The sequence below is a fragment of the Vulpes vulpes genome, chromosome 16, assembly GCF_048418805.1.
Source record: "Vulpes vulpes isolate BD-2025 chromosome 16, VulVul3, whole genome shotgun sequence".
Taxonomy (NCBI): Eukaryota; Metazoa; Chordata; class Mammalia; order Carnivora; family Canidae; genus Vulpes; species Vulpes vulpes.
Window position 1 is genome coordinate 37,316,249 of NC_132795.1, and position 25,903 is coordinate 37,342,151.

Genomic DNA, 25,903 nt, shown 5'->3' on the forward strand with positions numbered 1-25,903 from the left:
TTAATTTCATTTCGTAAATTTAATCAGGTATTCTACAGTTAGTGCATTTTCCAACTTTTTACATTTTTGTTGCTACTTAAAACTTCTAAAAGAATTGGCTTGGTGGAAGGAGTTTAAATTAAGATTTGGAATTGCAGCATGTTCCTCCAATTAATTTAAAGTAATGCTTTAGTAATAAGAGGAGTAATGTTATTGTTTTTAATGAGTTTATTTCTTGAAGAAATTAGGACTATATAAATTCAAGACATGTCATGAAATTTTCTAGGGAGCTTCCGAACATTCAGAAGGGTGATGGGGATGATGTATATACTATTTTTAATTACTTTTCTGCTCTAGAAGAATTCTTTTTCATATTTTCCCTTCTGCACTGTTGAAGAAATAGAGTGCTTCTTTGAGGCAGGAGAACTTCTGAGCAGTTGTCCCTAAAGAGTTTACAGCAAAAGATGGAGGAAAACTGAGTCAGGGCTAGGAAAAAAGCATGGGAAAGCTGTAGCAAAGGGGGTAGTTTAGATATTGAGTCTGTAGTATCCATCTAAAGTATTTTAACTCTTACTACTTGATGTCCATTTTAGTATTCACATAAAGTGGTTTTTATTAAGATTGTTAATCCTAGTTGTAAATACAAAAATGTATTCCTACTTATGAATTAGATTTAATAATTCATTTTATATGTGTTCTAAATAAAGCCTTGAAAGAGAACAGCTCAGAGGTTGTTCAGCCATTTCTAATGGGTTGTGGAACGAAGGAACCAAAGATTACTCAGCTATGTTTGGCCGCCATTCAGAGACTCATGTCACATGAAGTCGTGTCTGAGGTAATGTGAAGATTTTTTCTCAATTGTGCACCTGAGAATCAAATCAAGAGTTTTCATCAGGGACGAATGAAGCATACTTGATAATTTAATGTAAAGCAGTTTATGTGCTTGAATCACCAGATTTTCTCACTATTAAACACTCCTGAATAATGAATGAATAAAGAAAAAGTGCATTTTGTCATGTCATGATTAAGAAGTCACCATTCAGTAGTACAGATCAGTGTCATTGAAGAGAACATAATTTATAATTTTTTTAAAAGGAAGAAAAAATGATTTTCCTAGATTACCTGAAGTGATAATTTGTTCCTTAATTTGAGTTGTTTGTATCTAACCAATATTATTATGATAAAACAAGGAAAAACACTTAATCACTATGAATCTGCATCCTGCTTTCAAATGTAGTGGTGTTACCATAACTTTGTACTCCATAAGGTTCTTTAATAGAAATGATAAATTCATTTGCTTTTAATATAACATTCTAAACAATATCAGATTTAATTGACTTTATAAATGTGTTAATTTGAATCACATTTTGTTTTTTGTGTAACATTGTAAATGGAATAATATATGAAACAGAGAAGTCTCAATTAATTTGCATATGTCTATAAATGTCTGAACGAAATATATCCACATTGTAGAAATGAGCTTCGACTTCTGACTAGGTATCTTAGTATTGGATGCAGTTATTTGCAAATATTCAAATGGTGTGTTTTAAAGAAATTTTTTTTTGAGAAGAAAATTAATTAGCTGTAAATCTCAAATTAGTTGAGAGATGTGTTTTGATCTGTATAGATCTAGAAACATGGGTTTTGTTAGTATGATCGAGAAATTCTCTCCAGGTAAGGTAATATTTGTACATCTTATTTAGGGATCTAAACACCTTATATTTTATTTGCTGACAGTAATTCAAATAATTATTTTACAGACTGCAGCTGGAAATATAATTAATATGCTTTGGCAGCTAATGGAAAACAGTCTTGAAGAACTTAAGCTACTTCAAACAGTTCTTGTTCTTTTAACAACCAATACGGTAGTTCATGATGAGTCACTCTCTAAGGTAGGACACCCGTTGTCAAAGTTCATAAGTGCTTTGAGACGCTATTAGAATGAGCTTGCTGAAAGAGGAAAGCCTTGTACTGTTTGTACCAAAAGCAACTTCCCTGTGGCTGTCACGATAATGGACATTGCACGTTAAAAACCACTGGTGCCTTATTGTTCCCAGATTAGAGTGGAAATGAGGTTTAGGTAATTGAGCAGAGCCCATTGGGAATAGCTAATAGGCTTAGTCACAAATAGGAAATGAAAAGAGAAAAGTAGCCCACAGAAATAGAAAAAAATAGGTTTGGAGGTATCGTTATTCTCAGTTGCTTTGGGTACTTTATTCATTTACATGCTTAGCATATTTATATTTCTCCAGATGACTAAGTGATATAACAACCTTTAAGTCCTTGGTTTTTGCAAAACAAGTCATTCTGGGAGAATAAAGCATAACACATTTTTATATACATGCTAAAAGAACCAAGTTGTGAAAGGCATATTTCACATTATCTTACCTAATTTTATGTGGTTGTATATTTACAGAGAGTTTGAATTACTTCAAAATCCAAGGATTTTACTAGTTTTATTATATAAGATGGTGGAATTTTTAGGATCTACGATTGGAATAGCCAAACATAAATTAGTTAGTTTTGGGTTACATCAAAGAAAATAAATAGTTATTCTGTTCTTCAATCTTTTATCACCAAATGAAAATTGTTCCTTTAGGCAATTGTTCTTTGTTTTCGACTACACTTCACGAAAGATAATATTACAAATAATACAGCTGCTGCTACTGTGCGACAAGTTGTTACTGTTGTTTTTGAGAGGATGGTTGCTGAAGATGAACGACACAGAGGTAGAGTGATAAAAGTGGTTTCTTCTATCCATGATTTTTCTCTTTTGATTTTTAGTCTTTGCCCTGTGAACTTAGGCTACCGAAAAACTAGAATACTTGAAAAAATATATTTATTTTAACAATACTATTATATTGACAATGGCAGTTCAAAAACTAAATCCCTGGTAGTGTTACACCCCAAGAATAGACTCTTTATTTTCTGTTTATTTCTAATTATGCATGATTTCACATTTTATCCAAATACTACATTATATGTATTTTTAGCTAAACATTATATGAATTTTTCATGTTATTCTTTTATTTTTGTAATTTAAATTTTAATGGATGCACTATGTTTTGTGACTATTCGGCAGTTTAATGAACTAGTTTCTTGATGGACACTTACATTGTCTTCAGTATTTTAGTACTCTTATGAGTGTCCTCCTACATATATTTTTCCATTTGAATTACTTCTTTAAGGTAAATTTCCAAGAGTGGGTTTCCCCTCATGTGAATTTTTGTCTGTACCTATTAAGATGTGTTAATGAAAGATATTTATGTATGTAAAGATTAATCATTTCATATTTTCATCAAATATCTTTATTGTAATTTTAAACATCTTTTTCTTTGTGATTTAAAAAAATTTTTTCTAAAAACTTAGAAACAGGTCAGAGCTAGAGATACTGTTATAGTTTTAATAGTTTGATAACTTTTAGCTATAGAAATTGTATTTTTCACTTGTTATTGAATGAAAAGTAAATTAACCCCCATAATTAGTTGAAATGATCATAAAGTGTTACCTTCTAAGCAACCTGTCTGCTTTATGCATTCAAGAAACAAAAGTTAAACTACCTTTTCCTTTTACATGGCTTCCCCCACCCCCAACTCTTAATTTTATGCTCTGATTTCATTTGAGGTTCTTTTGGTATTACTTTAAAAAATGGGAATACTAGGGATCCCTGGGTGGCGCAGCAGTTTGGCACCTTCCTTTGGCCCAGGGCGCGATCCTGGAGACCCGGGATCGAATCCCACGTCGGGCTCCTGGTGCATGGAGCCTGCTTCTCCTCCCTCAGCCTGTGTCTCTGCCTCTCTCTCTCTCTGTGACTATCATAAATAACTTAAAATAAAATAAAAATTCTTAAAAAAAATGGGAATACTAGTAAGTAGTGGTAATGCTGCCTATTCTAATAATTCCTTCAGTTTTCCTAAAGTTAACCATTGGTCAGATTTTTCTTTTTTTTTTTCTTTTTCTTTTCTTTTTTTTTTTTTTTGGTCAGATTTTTCACATTCAGTTTCAGACATTCTTAATCTGTTGGTTTATTAGAATATTTCCACATATTTGATGTATTGGTTTTTCTTCTTTTTTTCCCCAGGGTTAATGCCAGTTGAAGTCTAGAGTTTGAAATATTACAGAATTAAAGTTATAGGATAAAACAGGGCAGTTCTCCAGTTTGGATGTGTTATAAATTCATAACATCACTATGATTCCTGGGTTGGTAGTTTTAGCTGTGTGTCTCTAAAGACCAGTATCTCATTTAATACTTTCTAATAAGGTGGAAATACTTAGAGCTTTATTTGTTTTTTAAGTAGTCATTAAGTCAACATTTATTCAAAACAGGCTGTCACAATTTACAGGAAAGGATATCTTACTAGTATTCAAAGAAATGCTGAGTAGGGAAGCACCTTTCTAGCTGTCACTTAGCCAGTCAGTATCTATATCTGACATAGTAATTGTGGCAGATTAAGCAGTTAATTCTCTGGTATATGCTGAGATGATAATGGAATTAACCATGTGGTAAACTTTTATGTTTGTTTGATATTTAAAGGCACATTCATCAATCATGTGAATTTCAAATCCATAAAATAAAGGGATTAGGGAATGGGAACCTGGGAAAATCAAATGTGTTGGATAAAAGTAACAAGCTTACTAAAATGACATAAGATAGTCAAGAGTAGTTTTTATGGCATTTTATATAAAAATAAATTCCTGATTTTCCCCTCCATTTTGGAGGCATAGTTCTGAGCCTATATTTAAAGTTTATGATTTCATAAACATTTATTTTAAATAGCATATAGGATTTATTAAAGGTCATTATAAACCCCTAAAACACATCCTATTTTGATTGCAGATATTATAGAACAACCAGTACTGGTCCAAGGAAATAGTAACAGAAGATCTGTCAGCACCCTCAAACCTTGTGCTAAAGATGCATACATGCTTTTCCAGGTATTTCAGTTGATAAAAATAATTTTTATTATAGAATATACTTTTGTGTGAATTTTTGATTTTGGAATTTTTGTCTGATTTAATTTTTAAAGTGTCAGTTTTTTAAATTGTCAGATTTTAAAGGGTCAAAAGTAGTATTTTAAAAATGTTATAAAAATGTCATAAAACATTAAAGAGCAGCATCTATAGTTAATAGCTAAGCAACATGATAAAATGTTACATTTCATTTTAAGTAAAATGAATTAGCCCCAGAACTAGAAAAATAGGCATATTAGGGATGACTAGTAATATAAAATAATTCCTTTAACATAAAAATTTAACTAATAAGCCTTTGGTCTATTTAATATAATTTGATATACAGATACCTGATTTTTATGTTACTTGTCATGAATAAATAAATCTTTTAATTAAAATAAGATTTATCTGCCCTGAGGTTTTTATTTTTTATTAAAGGGTTAAGTGTTTTTTTCATTAAAAGACTTAACCATTTATCTGTACACCTTATGTATTATCAATAGTTATATAGTTCTATGAAAGTTTACTTATATAATCAAGTATATAGTTTGTCAGAATTGAATTACCAGTGCTTAGTTTCTAAGGGGTAAAAATAACTACTATATAAGAAGAGATAATTTTTAAAAATTTTATGAATTTTGGAAAGCACATTTCATTCCACTACGTGAATGTTTTATTTATTTTTTAATTTATTGTTTGACTTATTTTCCCAGGACCTTTGTCAGTTGGTTAACGCTGATGCCCCTTACTGGCTAGTAGGGATGACAGAAATGACTCGAACATTTGGCCTTGAATTACTTGAGTCAGTCCTGAATGATTTTCCACAGGTCTTTTTACAAGTAAGCCATTTGTAGTATCTTGTAATAAAAATAATCATAATTTTTTCATAGATGGTTTTTAAGAAAGTAACATATATTCTTTTTCCCACATTAGAGGATTGAAAGAGTTACAGCTTCAGACTATGTTATTGCAGTGCCCTACCATTTTGAAATTTTAACATTAGAAGGAATCCCTAGGGACCGCCTAGTGAGGCATTTCCCATCCTGTGTATATTAGGGAATTTGGTAATGAGCTATTTTTTATAATATTTGAAAATTGAAATACAAAAATTATGTGCTTTTGGATAATTCAGATGGAAAAAAGAAGTAGTCAGTGGTTGATAAATTTAACTTAAAATACAAAATACTTCAACACAGTATTGGGAGTAAATAGGGAGTAAAGTAAGAAAGACTCCAAACTTCTAATTTAATTTGCAAGAGGCTAAAGTCTAAAATTGATTCAATGATGTACATAGGGTTCCTTAGTTATTAGCACATCTTAAACTGAAAATTTAGATCTTTTTACTACTAGCCTAGCTCTTTTCCCTACCATAATGCTTCCTTAAGTCATCTGTTTTATCTTTCACTCTGACCTACAAAATGTGTGAATCACATGCCGCAATAGTAGAAGATTCTTTAGCCCAGGAATTGGAACTGAAACTTTTATTATATGGTTGATAATTTGGGGGCATAAAGTTCATGATGACTGTGATGAGAATAGTTTGAGTAGAGTTGGGATGATTCCTTGTGGTTATAAAGGAAGCCCAGTTGTATTCAGTTGAGTGGTGAGGGGAAAAAGTGGATAGATAAAACTTTTAAGGTTGTCTGTAATATTTATCAGTTAACCAATATATAAATTTATTTAGTGAAGTATGAAAATGTATATTTGGTGGTCAGAGAAACCAACTGTAGATATGAGAGTAGAATTTCATACCACCTAACTTTTAAGATCCCATTTAGAGGGCAAAGAATTAGAGTCTGGAAAGATATACATTCAGAAGTTAGCAATGATCAAATAACTTATCTATAGGAAGTGAGATTAGACAAGACTTTTATTTTTATTTATTTTTTATTAATTTTTATTATTCATGACAGACACAGAGAGAGAGAGAAGGGGAGGCAGTGACACAGGCAGAGGGAGAAGCAGGCTCCACACAGGGAGCCCAACATGGGACTCAATCCTGGGTCTCCAGGATCACGCCCTGGGCCAAAGGTGGCACTAAACCGCTGGGCCACCGGGGCTGCCCAAGACTTGTATTTTTATCTTTACGCTTACTGATATTTTCTCATTTTTGTTCTCTGGTCCATCTCATTTTTAATAAGGAGACCTTTAAAAAATCTTAATTCTGAGTGAATAAATTCAGAGCAAATAAATGGCTCTGTGCCTTGTTGTTTTTTTTTTTTCCTTTTTTGTAAGATTAAAGATTAGATTGGATGATTTTTATAATTTTGTCTTGTTCTCAGCCTCAATGATATTTGGATGATTAAAACAACAAAAGAATGTATATTTGAGGTTAGACATTAAATATACTCTAGACCTGGGACACCTGGGTGACTCAGCAGTTGAGCGTCTGCCTTTGGCTTACGGCGTGGTCCCCGGGTCCTGAGATCAAGTTCCGCATCTGGCTCCCTGCATGGAGCCTGCTTCTCCCTCTGCCTGTGTCTCTGCCTCTCTCTTTGTATATCTCTCATGAATAAATAAATAGAATCTTAAAAATATATATATATACTCTAGACCTTATGCTATCAGTAAAATGGGACTACTTTTGGCTAATATAGGCAGGGAGTTAACAGTTTAAGGAAGGTTTTCTGTATAATATGCCATGACTAATCAAGTAAAATTTAAGAATCCCTTGCAAGCTTTCCCGGACTTTAAAATAATTAGGGTGCCTGACTGGCTTAGCCAAGGGGCATGCGACTCGATCCTTAGGGTCATGAGTTTGAGCCACATGGTGGTTGTAGGGATTGAAGAAATAAAAACTTAAAAAAAAATGCTTGTCATTGGGTTTTTTTAAAAAGCAACATATTGCATTCTGTTTAAGCGATCTAAGTAGAATGAAATATTAAGTTAATTGTTAAATCCTCCATGCCTGAATGGAATTGTTATCTTGGCAAAATAAAATTAATGAATAATATAACATTTATCTGGTGTTCTCTCAGCTGCCTATTTTAAATGCTTTAGGTGTTTGAATTTGTGTAATGTGTCTTCTTTCTTCTTTTCTTTGTTTTTAATTGCTAGTGTTCTACCAAAATTAAAATGACAAATGATGAACCACTTAATTGTAAATGATTAAATGTTCCTTTTTAAATTGGATTCTTTTTAAAACTTTTTGAAATATTGACGATCATTTTGATCTTATATTCTGAATAGCAACACTAATTTCATAATTGTGTGTAAACTGTAGAATAGTAAATTAAACATATAATAAAGCTAAATTATTCATACTGATTATTAAGTTTTGTTTGCTAGTAAGACTGTGTTTTAAAAGTATTAAGTACAAACTAAGTTAATTTTTTTTTTTTATCTTTGCAAATAGCACCAAGAGTTTAGTTTCCTCCTCAAAGAAAGGGTATGTCCTCTTGTGATAAAACTCTTTTCTCCAAATATAAAGTTCAGACAAGGTTCCAGCTCTTCATCTTCTCCGGCACCAGTTGAAAAACCGTATTTTCCCATCTGCATGCGTTTGCTGAGAGTAGTATCTGTTCTGATTAAGCAATTTTACAGCCTTTTGGTAAGTGCTAATTGTATGTGTAATTCCATGTAGTGCTCTTTTTAAATGGTTATTTATTCAGTTTTTTTTTTGCATTCAGTTTTTTTTCACTTTAGCAGAATTTCTTTTTAAGTATTTATAGGTATTTTTCTGCTTACCCTATGGGTTTATTCTGTACTTTCTTAGATTCTGCTTATGTTTTATATAGTATTTTTAAGGAGAGTCATGGCCTGTTCTCTGCAGGCAGCATAGAATTTGTGGCTTGGGAATTTAGCTTTTTAGCTAATTATCTATATGTCATTTGAAGGATAATTAAAATTACAGTATTTGTAATTTACACTGCTTTCACTTATACTATTTCATGTATATTAACAGATTAAAGCAAAGAAGTTAAAAATTTGGTGAACTCTAGGATTAAAAATCAACTGTTCTGACTTCTAGTCCAGTACTGTATTTATTTTGCATACATTTATGTATGCCAAGGTCTCCTGGTACTTGCTGAAAATAAATGAAAAGTAGTTTAATTTCTCCAAAGATAGGGAGCCTTTATCTGTCAGCTATTACACTTTCTAAATTATTTATAGTCTGTTTCAATCCACAAAGAAACTTTTTAAAAAATGTAAATCCGAGTGACATCAGCAAAATGTTTGAGTTTGGAGCTCCAGCCCCTCTGTCCTCCAAGGAGACACCAAGTTAACAGTACATAGATTACTTCTGTGAGAACTTCAGATATAGTTAAGAGGTTATATGTAAGGTGAAGCAGAGAGGTTTATTAGAGTGGATAGGAAACCTCATTGCACTTACCTGCATACCTCATCCCACTCCTAACACAGCATAGGGTGTGTGATCAGGAGAAAACTCTTGACCTGCAGCTTCTCCTTCAGATGGGAAAAAAGATGAAATAGTGTAACCACCATTCTGACTTTTTGGAGGTATGCCCAACCCATTTCTGTCTCACTGACAAGAAAGGCAGCAGCGTACTTGGGCCTACTGAGAACAAAGGCAAGGCCTGCTGCTTGCTGCTGCCCAGAGAGCATCGTAATGTGGACATACACCAGGGGGAGCTCCATTCTAAATAAAAACAAATGTCTTTAGCTAGGAAATTACACACATAAGCTCAGAGGAGACACATTGACAGAAGAGGTTTGAGAGGATCCCAAGCTTATTGGTGAAGATCTTTCCGCATATAAAGCCAGTCCATAAAGACTAAAAGAGTTGGCTTTTTTCAAATGCCCAAATTTCAACAACAATATAAAATAACAAGGCATATACTAAGAAGCAGAGAAACATGGTCCACTTCGAGGAACAAAATTAATCTCCAGAAACTAACCATAAAGAAATGGAGGTCAGTGAGTTACCTGAAAAAAATTCAACATAATCATAAAGATGCTGAGTGAGCTAGGAGAGAATACAGACAACTAAATGAAATCAAGAAAGTGGTGTATGAACAAAATGAGAATATCAATAAAGAGATAGAAACTGTAAAGAAGACTAAAACAAAAACATAAAGTATAAGAATACAGTAACTGAATTGAAAAAGTCACTAGAGGGGGTCAACAGTAAATTGGATTAGTAGACTAGAAGAAAGAATCAACAGACTTGAAGACAAGTCATTTGCAATTACCAGGTCAGAAGAACAACAACCAAAAAAAAAAAAAAAAAAAAAATGAAGAGCCTCTAAGGGACTGATCGTATACCACCCAGTAGACCAAGATACACGCGTGGAAAAACACACTGGGTTCCATTCTCACACTCATAACACCTCAGACATCAGGATTTTTACTCCTATCAACCAGTTCTCTGACAGCCAGATATCCTACATTTCTTTTTTTTTTTTTTTTTTAATTTATTTATGATAGTCACACACACACACACACACACACACAGAGAGAGAGAGAGGCAAAGACATAGGCAGAGGGAGAAGCAGGCTCCATGCACCTGGAGCCCGACGTGGGACTCGATCCCGGGTCTCCAGGATCGCGCCCTGGGCCAAAGGCAGGCGCCAAACCGCTGCGCCACCCAGGGATCCCGATATCCTACATTTCAATTCATTTCTAACACTAACTAGAGTTAGCACAGATCATACAGTTAAAGACTCAGTCCCACAAAAGACTCTTCTCTGTTGCAGATGCCAATTGTAAGTAGTAGGTTGCCTGGTTGCTCACAAATTCTAACTTGGTTATATATGGGAAGCTCCCACAACCTCCTCTTTGGGTTTGATAATTTGATAAAGTAGTTCACAGAACCTAGGAAAACAGTTTACTTACTATTGCCTATTTATTACAAAGAATATTTTAAAAGATACTACTGAACAGCAGATGAAGAGATTCATAGAGCAAGGTTTGGAAAAGTCCCAAGAGCAGGAGCTTCTGTCTCCCTGAAGTTGGGGTGTGCAGCTCTCTTGGCATGTAGATGTGTTCACCAACCTAGAAGCTCCCTAAACTGTACTTTTAGGATTTTTACAGTGTGTTTTTTTTGTTTTAATTCAGTTTCTACCACTCTCCCCTCTCCAGAGAATGAGGGATGGGGCTGTAAATCTCAAGTTTCTAATTATGATTGTTTTTCCTGGTATCCAGCCCCTACTCTGCATTCCATCAAGAGTTGCCTCATTAGAATTGAAGATACTATTCACATAGGAAATTCCAAGAGACTTAGGAGCTCTGTGTTAGATGCTTCTGTTACTCAGGAAATTATGGGGATTTTAGTGTCAGAAACTAGGAACAGAGACCAATATACATATTTATTACTTCAGAATACGTTATGGAGGTCTCAGATGAGGAAAGAAAGAGACAGCCTATTTGAAGTAAAGGCCCCAAATTTCCCAACTTTGAAAAGGAAAGGGACATATAAATTCATGAACTCAGAGAATTATAACTAAGATTAATCTATACCAAGGGAGCTATACCAAGACACATTATAATTAATCTGTTAAAATTTACAGAGAATCTTTCAAGCAGCAAAAGGAAAGCAACTTGTCATATGCAAAGGATCACTCCTAAGACTGTCAGTAGATTTCTCAGCAGAAACCTTATAGGTTTCAAACTTTACAGGTTCCCAGAAGGAAATGGGATACTATATTCAAAGTACTGGAAGGGAAAAAACCTGCCAGTGAAGGGGAAATTAAGACCTTGCCAGATAAACAAAAGCTGGTAGAGTTCATTACCTGTGACAAGGCCAAATATATATCACTCTCCTACTTATTTTCCTAAGTATTATCAGAGTTGTCTTAGGAGGGCTTCTCTCTAAAATGCAGGTTTAGCTACATTAAATTAAGATAAGGGTATATATAGGAAGAAAAGACATTCCTCCTTTTCTTTTTCATAGCCACTGGTCAGTCATAGAGCACCAAGTCTTCTCACAGTAATGCAGCGTGCTTATATCTTAACACATATAACAAATCATAACAATATAGAATATAACATAACAAATATGAATATACATTTTCATAACAAATATAGAATATATATTTTCTGTTTCCAAACCAAGAGTTACCAGCTTTTTTTTTATTTTTATAAAACTTGGTGCTGAGTTGTGCCCCTCAAAATGAACATCATAGCATTTGGAGATGGAATCTTTGGGAGATACTTAGGTTTATTTATTATTTTTTTTTTTAGATACTTAGGTTTAGATGAGATCATGCAGGTAGGGCCATCATGATGGGGTTTAGTGACCTTATACAAAAAGAGCTTGTTTGCTCTATTTCTATCACGTGAGAACATGGTAATAAGGCAGCTGTCTGCAAGCTAGGAAGAGTGCTGTCACGCAAACCTGATGATGCTGGCACCCTGATCTCAGACTTAAAGCCTCCAGAACTGTGCCAAATAAATTTGTTACTTAAGCCACCCAGTCTGTGATCTTCTGCTATGGTATCCCAACAGACTAAGAACTTGGCTTCTCTCCACTCGTTCTGTTATGTAGCAGTTCATCTGGTGACTTTTTCAGAGATAGGGATACCCTATTCAGTAATTTCAGTTTTTGATGAAATTGCTGTTTTTGAGTACATATATTTTGGACACTGCACAAGGTGCTTTACATATATTAATTCATTTAGACTTTAATACAGCTGAAAAAATGAGACTCAGGATATTTATGTAATTTGCCTGAGATCATACTTTCTAAGCCATAGAGCTGAGATGTTAATGAATTCTTTTATAGACCCTGAACCCCATGCTCTTAATTCCAGTGCGTTTGACTTACTTCTCTGCTTTCTTACTACTGTTCCTATACCATTCTCCATATTTAGACTTTAGTTTCTTTGACTTGAGGGGATAAAAGGGGAACATAAATAACAGCATTGCCAGCTACAAGAAAGATTGATTGTTATTACCTCAAAGTAGAAAAATGCCTACTTCTGTGTATTTCACTCATAGGGGCTGATAACCAACTGGTAAAATTTCCCTTCCTGATAAGGCAGCTCTAGGACTGTGTTTATAAAGATGAATTCTTCATTTGTATATAAGATGTTAGTAACTCAGGGGCTCCTGAGTGGCTCAGTCAGTTAAGTGTCTGCCTTTGGCCCAGGTCATGATCCCAGGGTCCTGGGATGGAGCCTTGCGGCAGGCTCCCTGCTCAGCTGGGGAGTCTGCTTCCTCTCTGCCCCTACTCATGCTCTCTCTTTTGCTCATACTCTCTCTCAAATAAGTAAATAAAATCTTTAAAAAAGGAAAAGATATTAGTTCCTCAGTGTTACACTTTGTGATATTGGAACTTATCAGTATGGGAAAGTTCAGACATTCTACAGTTTCTCCAAAGGCAAAAGTTAAAGGTGCGGTACTTGTGGAATAAGATATGTAATTGTTATGGAATGCTTGTCTCTCCTTTCTTTGTGTTTTCTTTATTTAAACATGGAAATGATACATCTCCTAGGAGACATACTAGAGTAATAATTCTTATACTTTGTAGTCTTTGGATCCCATTATACTTATAATAAAATGTTGTGGAGCTTTTGTTTATGTGGATAATTTCTGTCATTTATTTTGTTAAAGATTAAGTCTGAGGGCATATTAAACCCATTCTTGTTAACATAAAAACTTAGTATTTTTCCAATGGGAAAACAAAGATTTTATATATATATTTTAAGTAATATCTTCTTTTATTTTTAATTTGTTTTTTTTTTAAAAAGATGTATTTATTTGAGAGAGAGTGTGCAAGTTGGAGGAGGGGCAGAGAGAGAGAGAGAATTTCAAGCAGGCTCTGTGTTGAGCCCAGATGCGGAGCCTGACATGGGGCTCAGTCTCACAACCCTGAGATCATGACCTAAGCCCAAACCAAGAGTCAGATGCTTAACTGACTGAGCAACTCAGGCACCCCAAAGATTTTGTAACTTTTGCAAATGTCTTTAATGGCTGGCTTAGTAGAAGATAGTTGGAGTTTCATATCTTTTGTTTTCATTCTGTTGTGCTACTTTGTTTTGGTTGAAGCATATGAAGAAAATCTGGCTTCTCAAAGTTATGTAGTTGAAAAAGGCAGAATTGTCTTCATAGATATTAATATTATCTTAACAATAGATCCTCTTCTTTGATACTACACCAGAATGGACTAGTGATAGCTTAAAGGCATAGAATCTGAAAACTTAGAAATGACATTTTCATACTGGTTACATTAAAATTCATTGATTCATCTTGTGCTCTGATTGTATCTTTTCTCCATACATGATTTTGTAATATGTATTTTAGTGATGCAGATATTCCAAATGTTAACACTTTATACATTACCAAGAATTATGTAGGTTAGTCACCAGCTATTTTTCAGATAAATCTCCTGTTATTAAGAAGTTGTCAATGTCACAATGGTAGATACGAGTTTTCTAAAACACTGATTTTTGTTTGAAAGCTTGAATCATTATTGGCAACAAATACTGTCATTTGTTTCCCTGAAAGTGACAAGCTTTCTTTGTTCATTTTTGACAAAGTATCTGCATTATACACAAGTCTAAATAGTTGTATTTTATCTTTTGCTCTTTCAGCCAAAATGGTGTTCCATAGGCGAAAAAGTGACTAAATCATTCTGAACTGTGCTTTTCCTCCAGACAACCATTGTACGTTGATATATAGTAACAGTGCTTCATATGGATTCTCATTTTGTCACACAGAAAATTAAAAAGACATGCACTTATAAGTTAGACTTAAAATCAATAATTTAAATTTTGTATTCTTGCTATTTTTGTTTTATTTTTATTCATCATGGTTTTTTAGTGAAATAGACCTTTTTAAAAAAAATATCTGAGTGGTTTAAAAAAAAAATGCCTGGGTGGCTCAGCAGTTGAGCGTCTGCCTTCGGTTCAGGCCGTGATCCTGGTGTCTTGTGATTGAGTCCCGCACTGGGCTCCCTGCATGGAGCCTGCTTCTCCCTCTGCCTGTGTCTCTGCTTCTCTCTCTGTATCATGAATAAATACATAAAATCTTAAAAAAAAACAACTGAGTGACAATGAAGAATAGACACTAGTGCAGTTTGCTGTTAGTGTCTTGATTCTTGCCAAAGTTGTTTTACCCACCATTGCTTTTGTACCGTCAGTACAAATGTTAATAAAATGAAAATGGCAAGTAATATCTTATATTACTATAAAAATTATTGTGACCTCACTTTGACCCCACGTTGGGGAAATCACTGAACTAGTGAATCTGTTCTCCCCCAATATTCATGAGCTTCTATCAAGTAGCTCAGGGATAAAGATAACTAATATTCAAAGTTTAGTTCTGTTAATATATCTAGACTGACTAGAGGAAATTGGAATGCCCCAGTCATTCAGAAAGGGTGATAATATAGTTAGTATATTATATTCTTTCTCTTTTTTTTATCATCTGAGCTAGGTGCTTCTCTGTTTTCTGAATCATTTATTTTAGGCTTTGTGCCCAGATAATCTTTTTAAGGAAGATATGTTTAAGGAATTTATGAAACTTAATTATAAGTGGCCAGCATATCTCTCTTCTGCCTTTGACTCACTGCTTTTAAAAAGGAATAAATGGGGCTAAATTGGCTTACCCAACTTAATTTTCCACTTCTTCACATAGATGTCTCCAACAAAGGATCTTAGCACTAACAAATCCATTAGCTATAGGGTTATTAACTCTTATCAGCCCTTGAGAGATAGACTCCTGCGTCTCTTTATTGTGTCCTAAGCCAACAGTTATCTTACGTATATTATTATGTAATAATCCCTTATCAGAAGAAATCTATGTAATACTGTGATTAGAAATTCTACCAGGATGGCTTTGATTAATCTTAAGCATCATTTGTCTCTTGACTACTGTGCATTACCTGAGGACTGTAGGAATTCAAAAGCATTCATCACTCTTTATGGTGGTATAATGGAGTTCATGAAGTATCTTCATGCCACAAGGAATTGGACTTAGGCCATAGATACCAGTCTTAATACCTGTTTCCCCCTGAGTTTAACCTCTTGGGGAAAAGGCTTAACTGATGCACAACAGGCACACTCCATTCATGTCCTTAAGAATAATTCAATGACCTCAACATGAGTTCTCTGATCAGACTTTCATACTTGGCAAGAAAGGAGGAAGGGAGAGCAAAGTTCCAGACCTCAGGAGGAGGCTCTCCTTTACCCACATCACAAGGTTGTAGTGGCTACAGTATAAATTGATTGATACATGTTGTAGTCCATCTCCCATAGGAGAGAAAATGATACACTCTTCAAGGCAAGTTTTAGAACAGTATTGCCTCTGGCTGTGATATAATGATGTTTATGAGAACCCTTTTTTCTGGCCTCAAAACTTAGCTGATGAACCTTCAGTTCTACTACATTTATATTTTACTTTCACTCTAAAATAGGTAGTATACATTTGGATGACCCACTAATGTTAAAAATCTATAGTAGATACAACTTGCACAGTGGTCACCAGCACAATTCTTTTTCAGTTCTTTATTAAAAGGGTCATTTGTTTAGAAAAAAAATAACATGCTCTGCATTTGCATGGCACTTTATCATGTTTAGGAGACATTTTTATTCTTACAGATTTCTCATTTGATTTCTCAGGAAGATGTAGATACTTTTGTCCTTTATTTATAAGAAGGCTGTGTAGCATGTCATCCACTCGGTAGGTAAAGAAGCTGAGCCCATCTGATTTCTGAGCTAGTGTTTTTCAACTGTCCTCATGATGAGGATTGTGATAAACCTCTGTCTTCTTGCGCAGTCATAGCTGTCCAAGGATAAAGTTTTTAATGATCCCTCCTGCTTTATCCTCATGATTATGTCCTAGATATAAGCATCCAGTTAACAGTACTGAAAACCATTAGAGAATACCAGCTGCTAAGACTTTGGGCGAACATCCTGAAGGCTGCTATGTTCCTGAAATTTTTTGCTCCACATGATGCTCGCTCATTTTAGGGTACCCCCAGATAACTTGTCCAATAATGTGCTGCAGTTGGTGTGAAAGGAGGGTTCAGTTTGGCCTAGTAATCACAATGTCACACTCTTAGCTCCCAGAGGTCCTACTATGTCCTCAGTTACTGTGCAACAGAAGTAATCCATTGACCTTTGAAAAACCTAGTTATACTTTTTTTTGGTCATTTATTCATTTGTCAGACATTTAATGCATAGTGTTGAGAATGTGCTTCAAACATTTTTATTTACAAAGAGCTTGCTGAGGAGATGGCTTACATTAATAATAACAGTAATGATAACTCATAAAGCAAAACTATGTACCAGGACTTATCCTAAGTATTTTGTGTATCTTATGCTACACATTCCTTTTTGTTTTCCTACTAGAAGATATAGATTAAACTTGCTTAGGCTTATTGCTTTTTTGTTTAAACAGCAAAAGAACGTATGGAAAAACTTGTGGTATTATTGAAGAGTAGAACACACATCCTGTCAGCAGTTTACATGATATATGCTTCCTGCCGGAATGAGGATGGTGGGATAGTGCATAGTGCTTTCTAAAGAGTAAGGGTAAAAGATTAACCATGTTAGCAGATCACTTGCGTGTGTTTTCAGGGTTGTAGACAGAGATTGATGGTTTATACTATTAGTTTTTCCCTAAAGAACTGCTTTTCCCTTCTTTTTCTCTACTTCCCATTAAGAATTTTAATTTATTACAAGAATTTTAATTTATTTAAAATTAGTAGGTTTTATTGGTTTGCCCATAACACTAAGAACAGGAATGTAATTTGTAAATTCTCATCTTAGATTTAAGAAATAATATTTTAAAAGTCTTATACTTTTTAGGTAACTGAATGTGAGATATTTCTGTCACTCCTGGTGAAATTTTTGGATGCAGATAAACCACAGTGGCTACGAGCTGTTGCAGTAGAATCAATACACAGACTCTGTGTGCAACCTCAGCTATTAAGGTAAAACCTCAGCAATATTTTGTTAAATACATAAGTTAATATTTGCTAGTAGGAACAGTTTAAGTATTTATTCCCAAATATTAATGATTTCTAAACAGAAAATTGAATATTGTATGTATATGGAGGGGTAGTAGTGTGAGTATGGAAAACAACTGAGAGATGGGCAAAAAATATTGGTAGTAATTGCTATCAACCCAAATATATTGGTTAATATGGCCAAGATGTTCTCAGCCTGAACCTTTGTACTAACTTAGTAAAATCAGGTGTGATGAAGTTTTAAGTATAGCATTCAGACTGATATATCAACATCACTTACTATAAAAAATGTTAAAAATTTTTAATATGTTCAAATATTTTTCTCAGAAACATTTAAAATTTTACAGGTCATTTTGTCAGTCCTATGATATGAAACAACATTCTACCAAGGTTTTTCGTGATATCGTGAATGCTCTGGGATCTTTTATTCAGTCGTTGTTTCTTGTCCCTCCTACTGGAAATCCTGCTACAACAAACCAAGCTGGTAAAAGCTAATTCATATTTTGTTTTTATATTCTGCTATGATTTACTATATTTACTATTCTGAGAGGATATTTTATAGAAATTTTGTGACTAGAGAAATTTGGATTACCTAAATGTAATATTCAGTCTCATTGAGGCAACTGTGTTTATCTTTCCAGAATATGTTTCCTTCTCTGATATACTTTGTTTCTCACATAAGAATAAGACGTTAGATACTTATCCTCATTTTAGAAGAATCTTCATTTTGGGGCACCTGGGTATCTCAGTCAGTTAAGCGTCTGCCTTCTGCTCAGATCATGATCCCGGGGTCCTGGGATTGAGCCCCATGTCTGCTTCTTCTCCCTCTGCTCCCCTCTGCCTGTGCTCCCTCTGTTGTTCTCTCTCTCAAGTAAGTAAATAAAATCTTTTTTTTTTTTTTTTAAAGAAAAGAATTTTCATTTTGTGCCTCTCTTTAAAGAATCTGGTTCACCACCTTAGGAGGTCTATTAGTCTCTCTCTCTCTCTCTTTTTTTTTTTTTTTTTTTAACATTGTATAAAACTTTTATTATTTACAAATGTCATTTTGTAAGTAGTGAGGTCTGCATATCTTAAATTTCCATCCCAGGACTACAGTTTTAGCATAGTAGCTCTGTGCAAAAGCTACTCTCTGCTTATTTTTTTTTTATAAATTTATTTTTTATTGGTGTTCAATTTGCCAACATATAGAATAACACCCAGTGCTCATCCCATCAAGTGCCCACCTCAGTGCCCGTCACCCGGTCACCCGCACTCCCCACCCACCTCCCCTTCCACCACCCCTAGTTTGTTTTCCAGAGTTAGGAGTCTCTCATGTTCTGTCTCCCTTTCTGATATTTCCCACTCATTTTTTTCTCCTTTCCCCTTTATTCCCTTTCACTATTTTTATATTCTCCAAATGAATATATCAGTCTCTCTTTTAACAAAATAGGTAAACTTGATTTAAGCTTCTTTGGAGATCAGTGTATGACTTCTTGTTTCTCTTTGCCTTCTCTATCTTCCACTATTTACTATCTAATTAATGGTTTCTTAATTCTTTATTTTCACCTCTGATAAAAAGATGGTTTAACGAAAGGTATATTAGAAAATTTTCTTCTTTTTTTTTTAAGATTTTATTTATTCATGAGAGAGAGAGAGAGAGAGAGAGAGAGAGACATGCAGAGGGAGAAGTAGGCTCCATGCAGGGAACCTGACATGGGACTCGATCCCGGGTCTCCAGGATCATGCCATGGGCTGAAGGCAGCACTAAATAGCTGAGCCACCCAGGCTGCCCTATATTAGAAAATTTCTTGGTAGTTTTTTATTAGTACCTTTTTTATAAAAAAGGAACTGGTGTTCTAAGGAAATAGACTCTCTAATAGCCAAAACAGGATTGATAAACTTATTTATTTGTGCAGTATCCATTCCTGTAGAACAGTTTTTTTTTAATTGCCAGATATTTGAGTATTATTGATTTGTAATTAGTAAATTGGTATCTTTGCTGTCTTCCCCTTATTTAAAAGGAAACAATAACTCAGGTGGCCCTGTCTCAACACCAGCTAACTCAGGAATGTTGGGGATTGGTGGAGGTGTTACTTTGCTACCAGCATTTGAATATAGAGGAACTTGGATTCCTATTCTGACTATAACAGTACAAGGCAGTGCAAAAGCCACCTAGTAAGTAGTAGTAGTTTATTTTGTAATAAATGATGTCATTGGGATTGTTTTATCTTAAAATCTTTCTCTCTGCATTATGCTTTGAATTTTAAGCCTAGTAATGCAATTTGAACTAATGCAATTTAGAACTAATTTTCTCTTGTCATATTTTGAGAATTTTACCAAGGATTGGATTTTGTTTTCTTTTGTACTGTTTGTTGATGTGTTAGTGTTAACGGCATTGTGAAACAAGATGTGGTTTCTTTACCTGAGGACCTATTCAGCTGCTCTGTATGGCTTTTTGATTTAAATATATGACTTTGGACTTAGATCTTCTAATACTGAGTTATCAGAAGCAAATTAGTTAACCTTTTGTAAAATCTCAGTTTCTTCACCTATAAAGTGAGAGTAATAATATATCTACCTTTCAAGATTTTATAGGTGAGAAGAGTTACTTTAACTGTGTAGCTAATTATGTTTTTAGAGTTTAACACACAGTACTTTTAGTCTAATTAACTTAAAGTATTTAATGGATTACATACATGTTATTTTTTTTTTTTAAGATTTTATTTATTTATTCAAGAGAGACACAGAGAGAGAGAGACATAGGCAGAGGGAGAAGCAGGCTCTATGCAGGGAGCCTGATGCGGGACTTGATCCCGGTACTCCAGGATCACGCCCTGGGCTGAAGGCAGGCACCAAACCGCTGAACCACCCAGGGATCCCAACATACGTGTTATTTTTATTGTCATTAGCCATTTCAGCTTAACAAATACATATTTGACAGTGTATTGTTGATTTTTCTTGAGTCAGAGTGAACAACAGTGCTACAGAAATAAAGCTATTAACTCTATGTAGATTTAACACTACTGCACTTACTGTGAGGCAGGCAGTCAACTATACATTTTGAGTGCTTGGCATGTATAATTAAAACACTCTTCTAATGATTGTAAATCAAAACTCAAAGTGTGAAGCACAGGCTCTGACTGTTGTTTGTTTATTTAAATTTGAGTATAGTTGACACATTAGGTAAGTTTCAGGTGTATTATACAACATAATTTTACGAGTTTCTACATTATGTTGTGTTCACGACAAATGTAGCTGCCATCTGTCCTGTTACATCACTGTTACAATATCATTGACCACACTTCTTATGCTATAACTTTTATTCCCATCACTTGCTCATTCCATAACTGGAGGCCAGTGTCTTCTAGTCCCCTTTACCCATGTACTCAATCTCTGCTCTCTGACTAGTTAAATGATAAATTTATATGATATGTTGGTCTGCATTGTATAATCATTGTATTTTGCCATGCAGCTTTATTCTGCCTAAAATTATAAAAGTATAGAATCATAGAGGACTGAAATGTTTAACTAAAATTCATTATATTCTTACTCATTTAAAAGAAACTAAAGTTACCTAGTCTCATAGAAGCTTTTGCTTGCTACAAAGGCTAGTGACTCAAGTATACTAGAGGATCAAATTTAAAAGAAATCAGATTTCTAGCACTGATGGAGACGATAATCTCATACATTTCCCCACCTCATTTTATAAATTGAAAAAAACCAACACAAAACTTACATTTTAGAGAGTGAGATAGTAAAGTTTCAAATAAACATATAATATCACCTTGGGTTAGTTCTTTGAAGACAAAACAGATTAAGGGGTAGAGAGTGACCAAGGTAGAGTTCGGGACAGAAATGATCTCTGAGGATGTAAGTTTGAGCTAATATATAACTAAAGGGAGATAGTGAAGATGTATGCTTGAGGAAGACAAATGACAAGGGAGTAAGTACTTGGCAAAGTTGTATGAATAACTTTATAAACATTAAAATGGAAGCTTGAACCAATTGTTTATTGATAATTTATTCCTTATCAATTTAGAGAGTTGGATTTTAACTAGCTCTGCTACTAAATACTGTTATTTTGAATACAGCACATTATTTTCACTTGAATACAAAGTTAGGACTAAATCTCTAAAGGAACATAGATTTTTTTTTTTTTTTAGTGCTATGAACACTGAGATTACTCACCTCTGAAGTAAAAAATAGCTAAAAATACTGCTTTTCTTTTGTACATGAATTAGTATGTTTCCACTGAAGCCTCCCTTTTGAATTGGCATCTTTCATTCATTTGTTATGAAATTCAGTATAAAGTTATTTTCACTTTTTTCTTTGAAGGCATACATATAAATCTCCATTGTGTATTCTGTTTTTATTGACTTTTTAAGTATATAATCATTTGAAAACTTAAGTGATATACAGATGGAAGCAGTTTATACTAAGTAGTGTTGACATTCTTTCTAATTACACAATGGCTCCTTTCAAATTTGGGCTTGTGACAGTTTTGCACCTTTACCTTAAATTTATAAATACTTTAAAAATGGGTTACATTTTATCTGAAACTGGAATTTATATATTAGTTCTAATAAAATAGCACTGAAATATTGAGATAAGACACTGTTGGCTTTGTTATAGGCTGTGGTATATAAATAAAAATAAGCATAAATCGCCTTTTTCTCTGAACTGTTCTAACACTTAAAGTCTTTGCCATAGAACCTAGGGATTAGAGTCTTGGGTATTTAGGATTATTTTCTTTGTTTTAGATGCATTTTCTCAGTAGATCATTTGCTCTTTGAGAAGAGAAATATGAAAAAAAAATGCCTAGCACTCAAAGACTTAATGTGTGTCTCTAAAAGGCTCGTTGGCTTGGCAATAATTAAACCCATAAACTTTACCTTCCTTTTTTGAGCTTAGATCTCTTAATAATATAAATATATTTTTATTGATTACCTAAATTTTAAAATCCTCAGAATTGGCATATACCAGGGGTTAAATTGATAAGCTTTAGAGTCAGACTTGGGTTAAGAACTGTTGATTGATAACTGTGTCACTTTAGTCCTTGTTTCATCATCTGTATCTTAGGAGTTTCATGAGGAGTTAAACAAGAAAGTATACATAAAAAAATCTCTTAGAGTCTCAGGCCAAGAGTAATTGCACAACAAATGATAGCTATTTATAGGTGTTGTTTATTCTGAGTTTTGCATTTCTTTATAAATTACCTACCTGCAATCTTGATTATGATTCAGAGACTGTTAGAGTTTGAGGTTGGAAATCTCTTTTATTAACTTATTGTAATCTTTAGTGATTTCAATTTTATTTTTGATGTAACAATAAAGCAATAACACCTTTAATTCCAGGACTTCTTTATGATCCTTGATGATCTTTCTTTCTTTCTTTTTTTTTTTTTATATATGATAGGCACACAGTGAGAGAGAGAGGCAGAGACATAGGCAGAGGGAGAAGCAGGCTCCATGCACTGGGAGCCCGACATGGGATTCGATCCCAGGTCCCCAGGATCGCGCCCTGGGCCAAAGGCAGGCGCCAAACCACTTCGCCACCAAGGGATCCCCTTGATGATCTTTCTTTATGAAAGAAACCGCATACTGCTTATCAGTCATTCCTGGCTCTCCCTTTCCCATTTTCCTGCCAGCTGCTAATCTACTTTGTTTCTACTGACTTACCTATTCTTGATATTTCTTATTAATGTAATCATGCAATAAATAATCTTTTGTTCAGGCTTCTTTCACTCAGCATATTATTTTTTTAAAGATTTATTTATTTATTCAGAGAGGAGGGGGCGGGGGCAGAGACAGGCAGAGGGAGGAGCAGGCTCCATGCAGGAAGCCTGACGTGGGACTTGATACTGAGTCTCCAGGATCATACCCTGGGCTGCAGGTGGTGCTAAACCGCTGCGCCACTGGGGCTGCCCCACTCAGCATATTTTGGAAGTTCATCTTGTTGTAGGATGTATTAATACTTCATTTCTTTTTATGGCTAAATAATACTCCAATTTATGGATTATTTTATCTATCAGTTGGGTATTTGGATTGCTTCCACTTTTTGGCTTTTAGAGATAATGCTGCTATGAACATTTGTGTACGACTTTTTGCTTAGACATATGTTTTCATTTCTCATAGATATATACCTAGGAGTAGAATTGCTGAGTCATATATTACTCTATATTTAACTCTTTGAAGAACTTCCAAACTATTTTCCCAGCTGATTTTACCATTTTACATTCCCACCAATAGTGTATGGAGGTTCAAGTTTCTCCACATCATCAGCAATACTTATTATTGTTATAGTCTTTTGATTATAGCCATTCTAGTGGACATTAAATGTTGTACTGTGTTTCAATTTGCATTTCTCTATATATTGATAACATTGAGTATCTCATTAGTATGCTAATTGGCCGTTTATATATCATCTTGGGAGAATTGTCCTTTCAGATCCTTTGCTCCCTTTTAATTGGGTTGTCTTTTATTATTTAGTTGTAAGTGTTCTTATATATTCTGGATCTTTAGTCCCTTACCAGATATATGATTTGTGAAAATTTCCTATTCTTTGGATTGCCGTTCATTTTCTTAGTGTCCTTTGAAGCACAGTAGTTTTTAATATTGAATAATTCAGTTAATCCATTTTTTCTTTTGTTTCTAGTGCTTTTGGTATCATATCTACCAGATCAGGAGGTTTTGAAGATTTTTGCCTGTGTTTTCCTGTAAGAGTTTTTAGGTTTAGAGCTTATGTTTAGGTCATTGGTTATTATTATTTTTTAAAGATTTTATTTTGGGAGAGAGCAAGCATGAATGGGTAGAGGGGTAGAAGGAGAGGAAGAAGCCGACTCCCTGCTGATCAGGGAGCCCTATATGTGGCTTAATCCCAGGACCTTGAGATCATGAGCCAAGTGAAAGGTAGACACTTAACTGACTGAGCCACTTAGGTGTCCTGGTCATGGATTAATTTAGAGTTAATTTTTGTATATGATATGAGGTAGAGATCCACCATCATTCATTTACATGTGAATATCCAGTTGTTCCAGTACCACCAGTTCTTTTTCCATTGAATTATCTTGACAGATTTCAATTTTAAGAAATTTAAAACCGTAACTCCATATTTGCCATGATTTAAGACAAAAGATATGTTACATTTCCTTTTGAAAGCATTGTTCTAACTATGGAGTAGATACTGCTCTAAAATTTGACTTTGACATATTGATGCTCTGAGTATTATGTTTACCCTGTTGGCAGATTGTGTCTGAGATAATAGATAAGCTACGTATCCCATAGTAATACATTCTTGGTGTGAAAATATCTTCCTGTTTATAGAATTGATTTGATTTTATAGTACCTTAATTTGAAAGTACCTTAATTTGAGTCAGAGTTTGAGAAGTTTTATAATTCACTCAGTCGTACTCTGTTTTATATGTAAGTCTTTATTTCTCTAATACCAGCAGTTAAAATATTGACATATTAAAAAAATATTGACATATTTAGCGTAAGAGATGAAAAGGAAAGTATTAAAATAATTACTTATGGCAGTGGTCAGGCCTTAATTTTTCTTATCCTTAAGTTTCTTAGAACACTGAGAAGGGATGCCTCCTCCAAGTGAAATAAATTCAATAATGTCCATTCACTTTTGGTACTTTGTTGCTCTTAACTTCTCTGAACTACAAATTATGGAAATACTTTTATATATTTTCATCATCATGGTTTTTAATTAGCGTTCTGATTTTTTTCATAATTTCAGCCTAGAGATGTTGGACAAAGTGGAGCCCCCAACTATACCGGAAGGTTATGCTATGTCTGTGGCATTCCATTGTTTGCTTGACCTTGTACGTGGAATCACCAGTATGATTGAAGGAGAGTTAGGAGAGGTTGAAACAGAATGTCAGACTACCACTGAAGCAGCCTCTTCACTAACGCAGTCTTCAGAACAGCAAGAATTACAGTCAACGTCAGACCAGATGGATAAGGAAATAGGTATATGCGATGTCTGTAATTTTAATTTTAATTTTGAAATAATTTGAAATTTATAGAAAAGCTGCAGAAATACTCAAGTTCACATGTATCCTTCACCTTGATTTCCCAGTTAATACTGCCATATTTGTGTTACCATTTTATTAAA

At 34.1% G+C, this 25,903-nt stretch overlaps 1 protein-coding gene across 3 annotated transcripts in view; it reads left to right on the top strand.

Annotated features, from left to right (window-relative positions):
- Window positions 1–25,903, top strand: part of MON2 (MON2 homolog, regulator of endosome-to-Golgi trafficking) — a 103,881-nt gene that overhangs the window by 23,336 nt on the left and 54,642 nt on the right. For all 3 annotated transcript variants that reach the window (XM_026001794.2, XM_026001796.2, XM_072743131.1), the window contains 10 exons: window positions 687–814; window positions 1,740–1,871; window positions 2,579–2,708; window positions 4,817–4,914; window positions 5,643–5,768; window positions 8,285–8,479; window positions 17,643–17,767; window positions 18,151–18,287; window positions 19,804–19,957; window positions 25,526–25,758. In XM_026001794.2, the coding sequence (XP_025857579.1) occupies window positions 687–814; window positions 1,740–1,871; window positions 2,579–2,708; window positions 4,817–4,914; window positions 5,643–5,768; window positions 8,285–8,479; window positions 17,643–17,767; window positions 18,151–18,287; window positions 19,804–19,957; window positions 25,526–25,758 (1,458 nt within the window). The remainder of the gene's footprint in view (window positions 1–686; window positions 815–1,739; window positions 1,872–2,578; window positions 2,709–4,816; window positions 4,915–5,642; window positions 5,769–8,284; window positions 8,480–17,642; window positions 17,768–18,150; window positions 18,288–19,803; window positions 19,958–25,525; window positions 25,759–25,903) is intronic.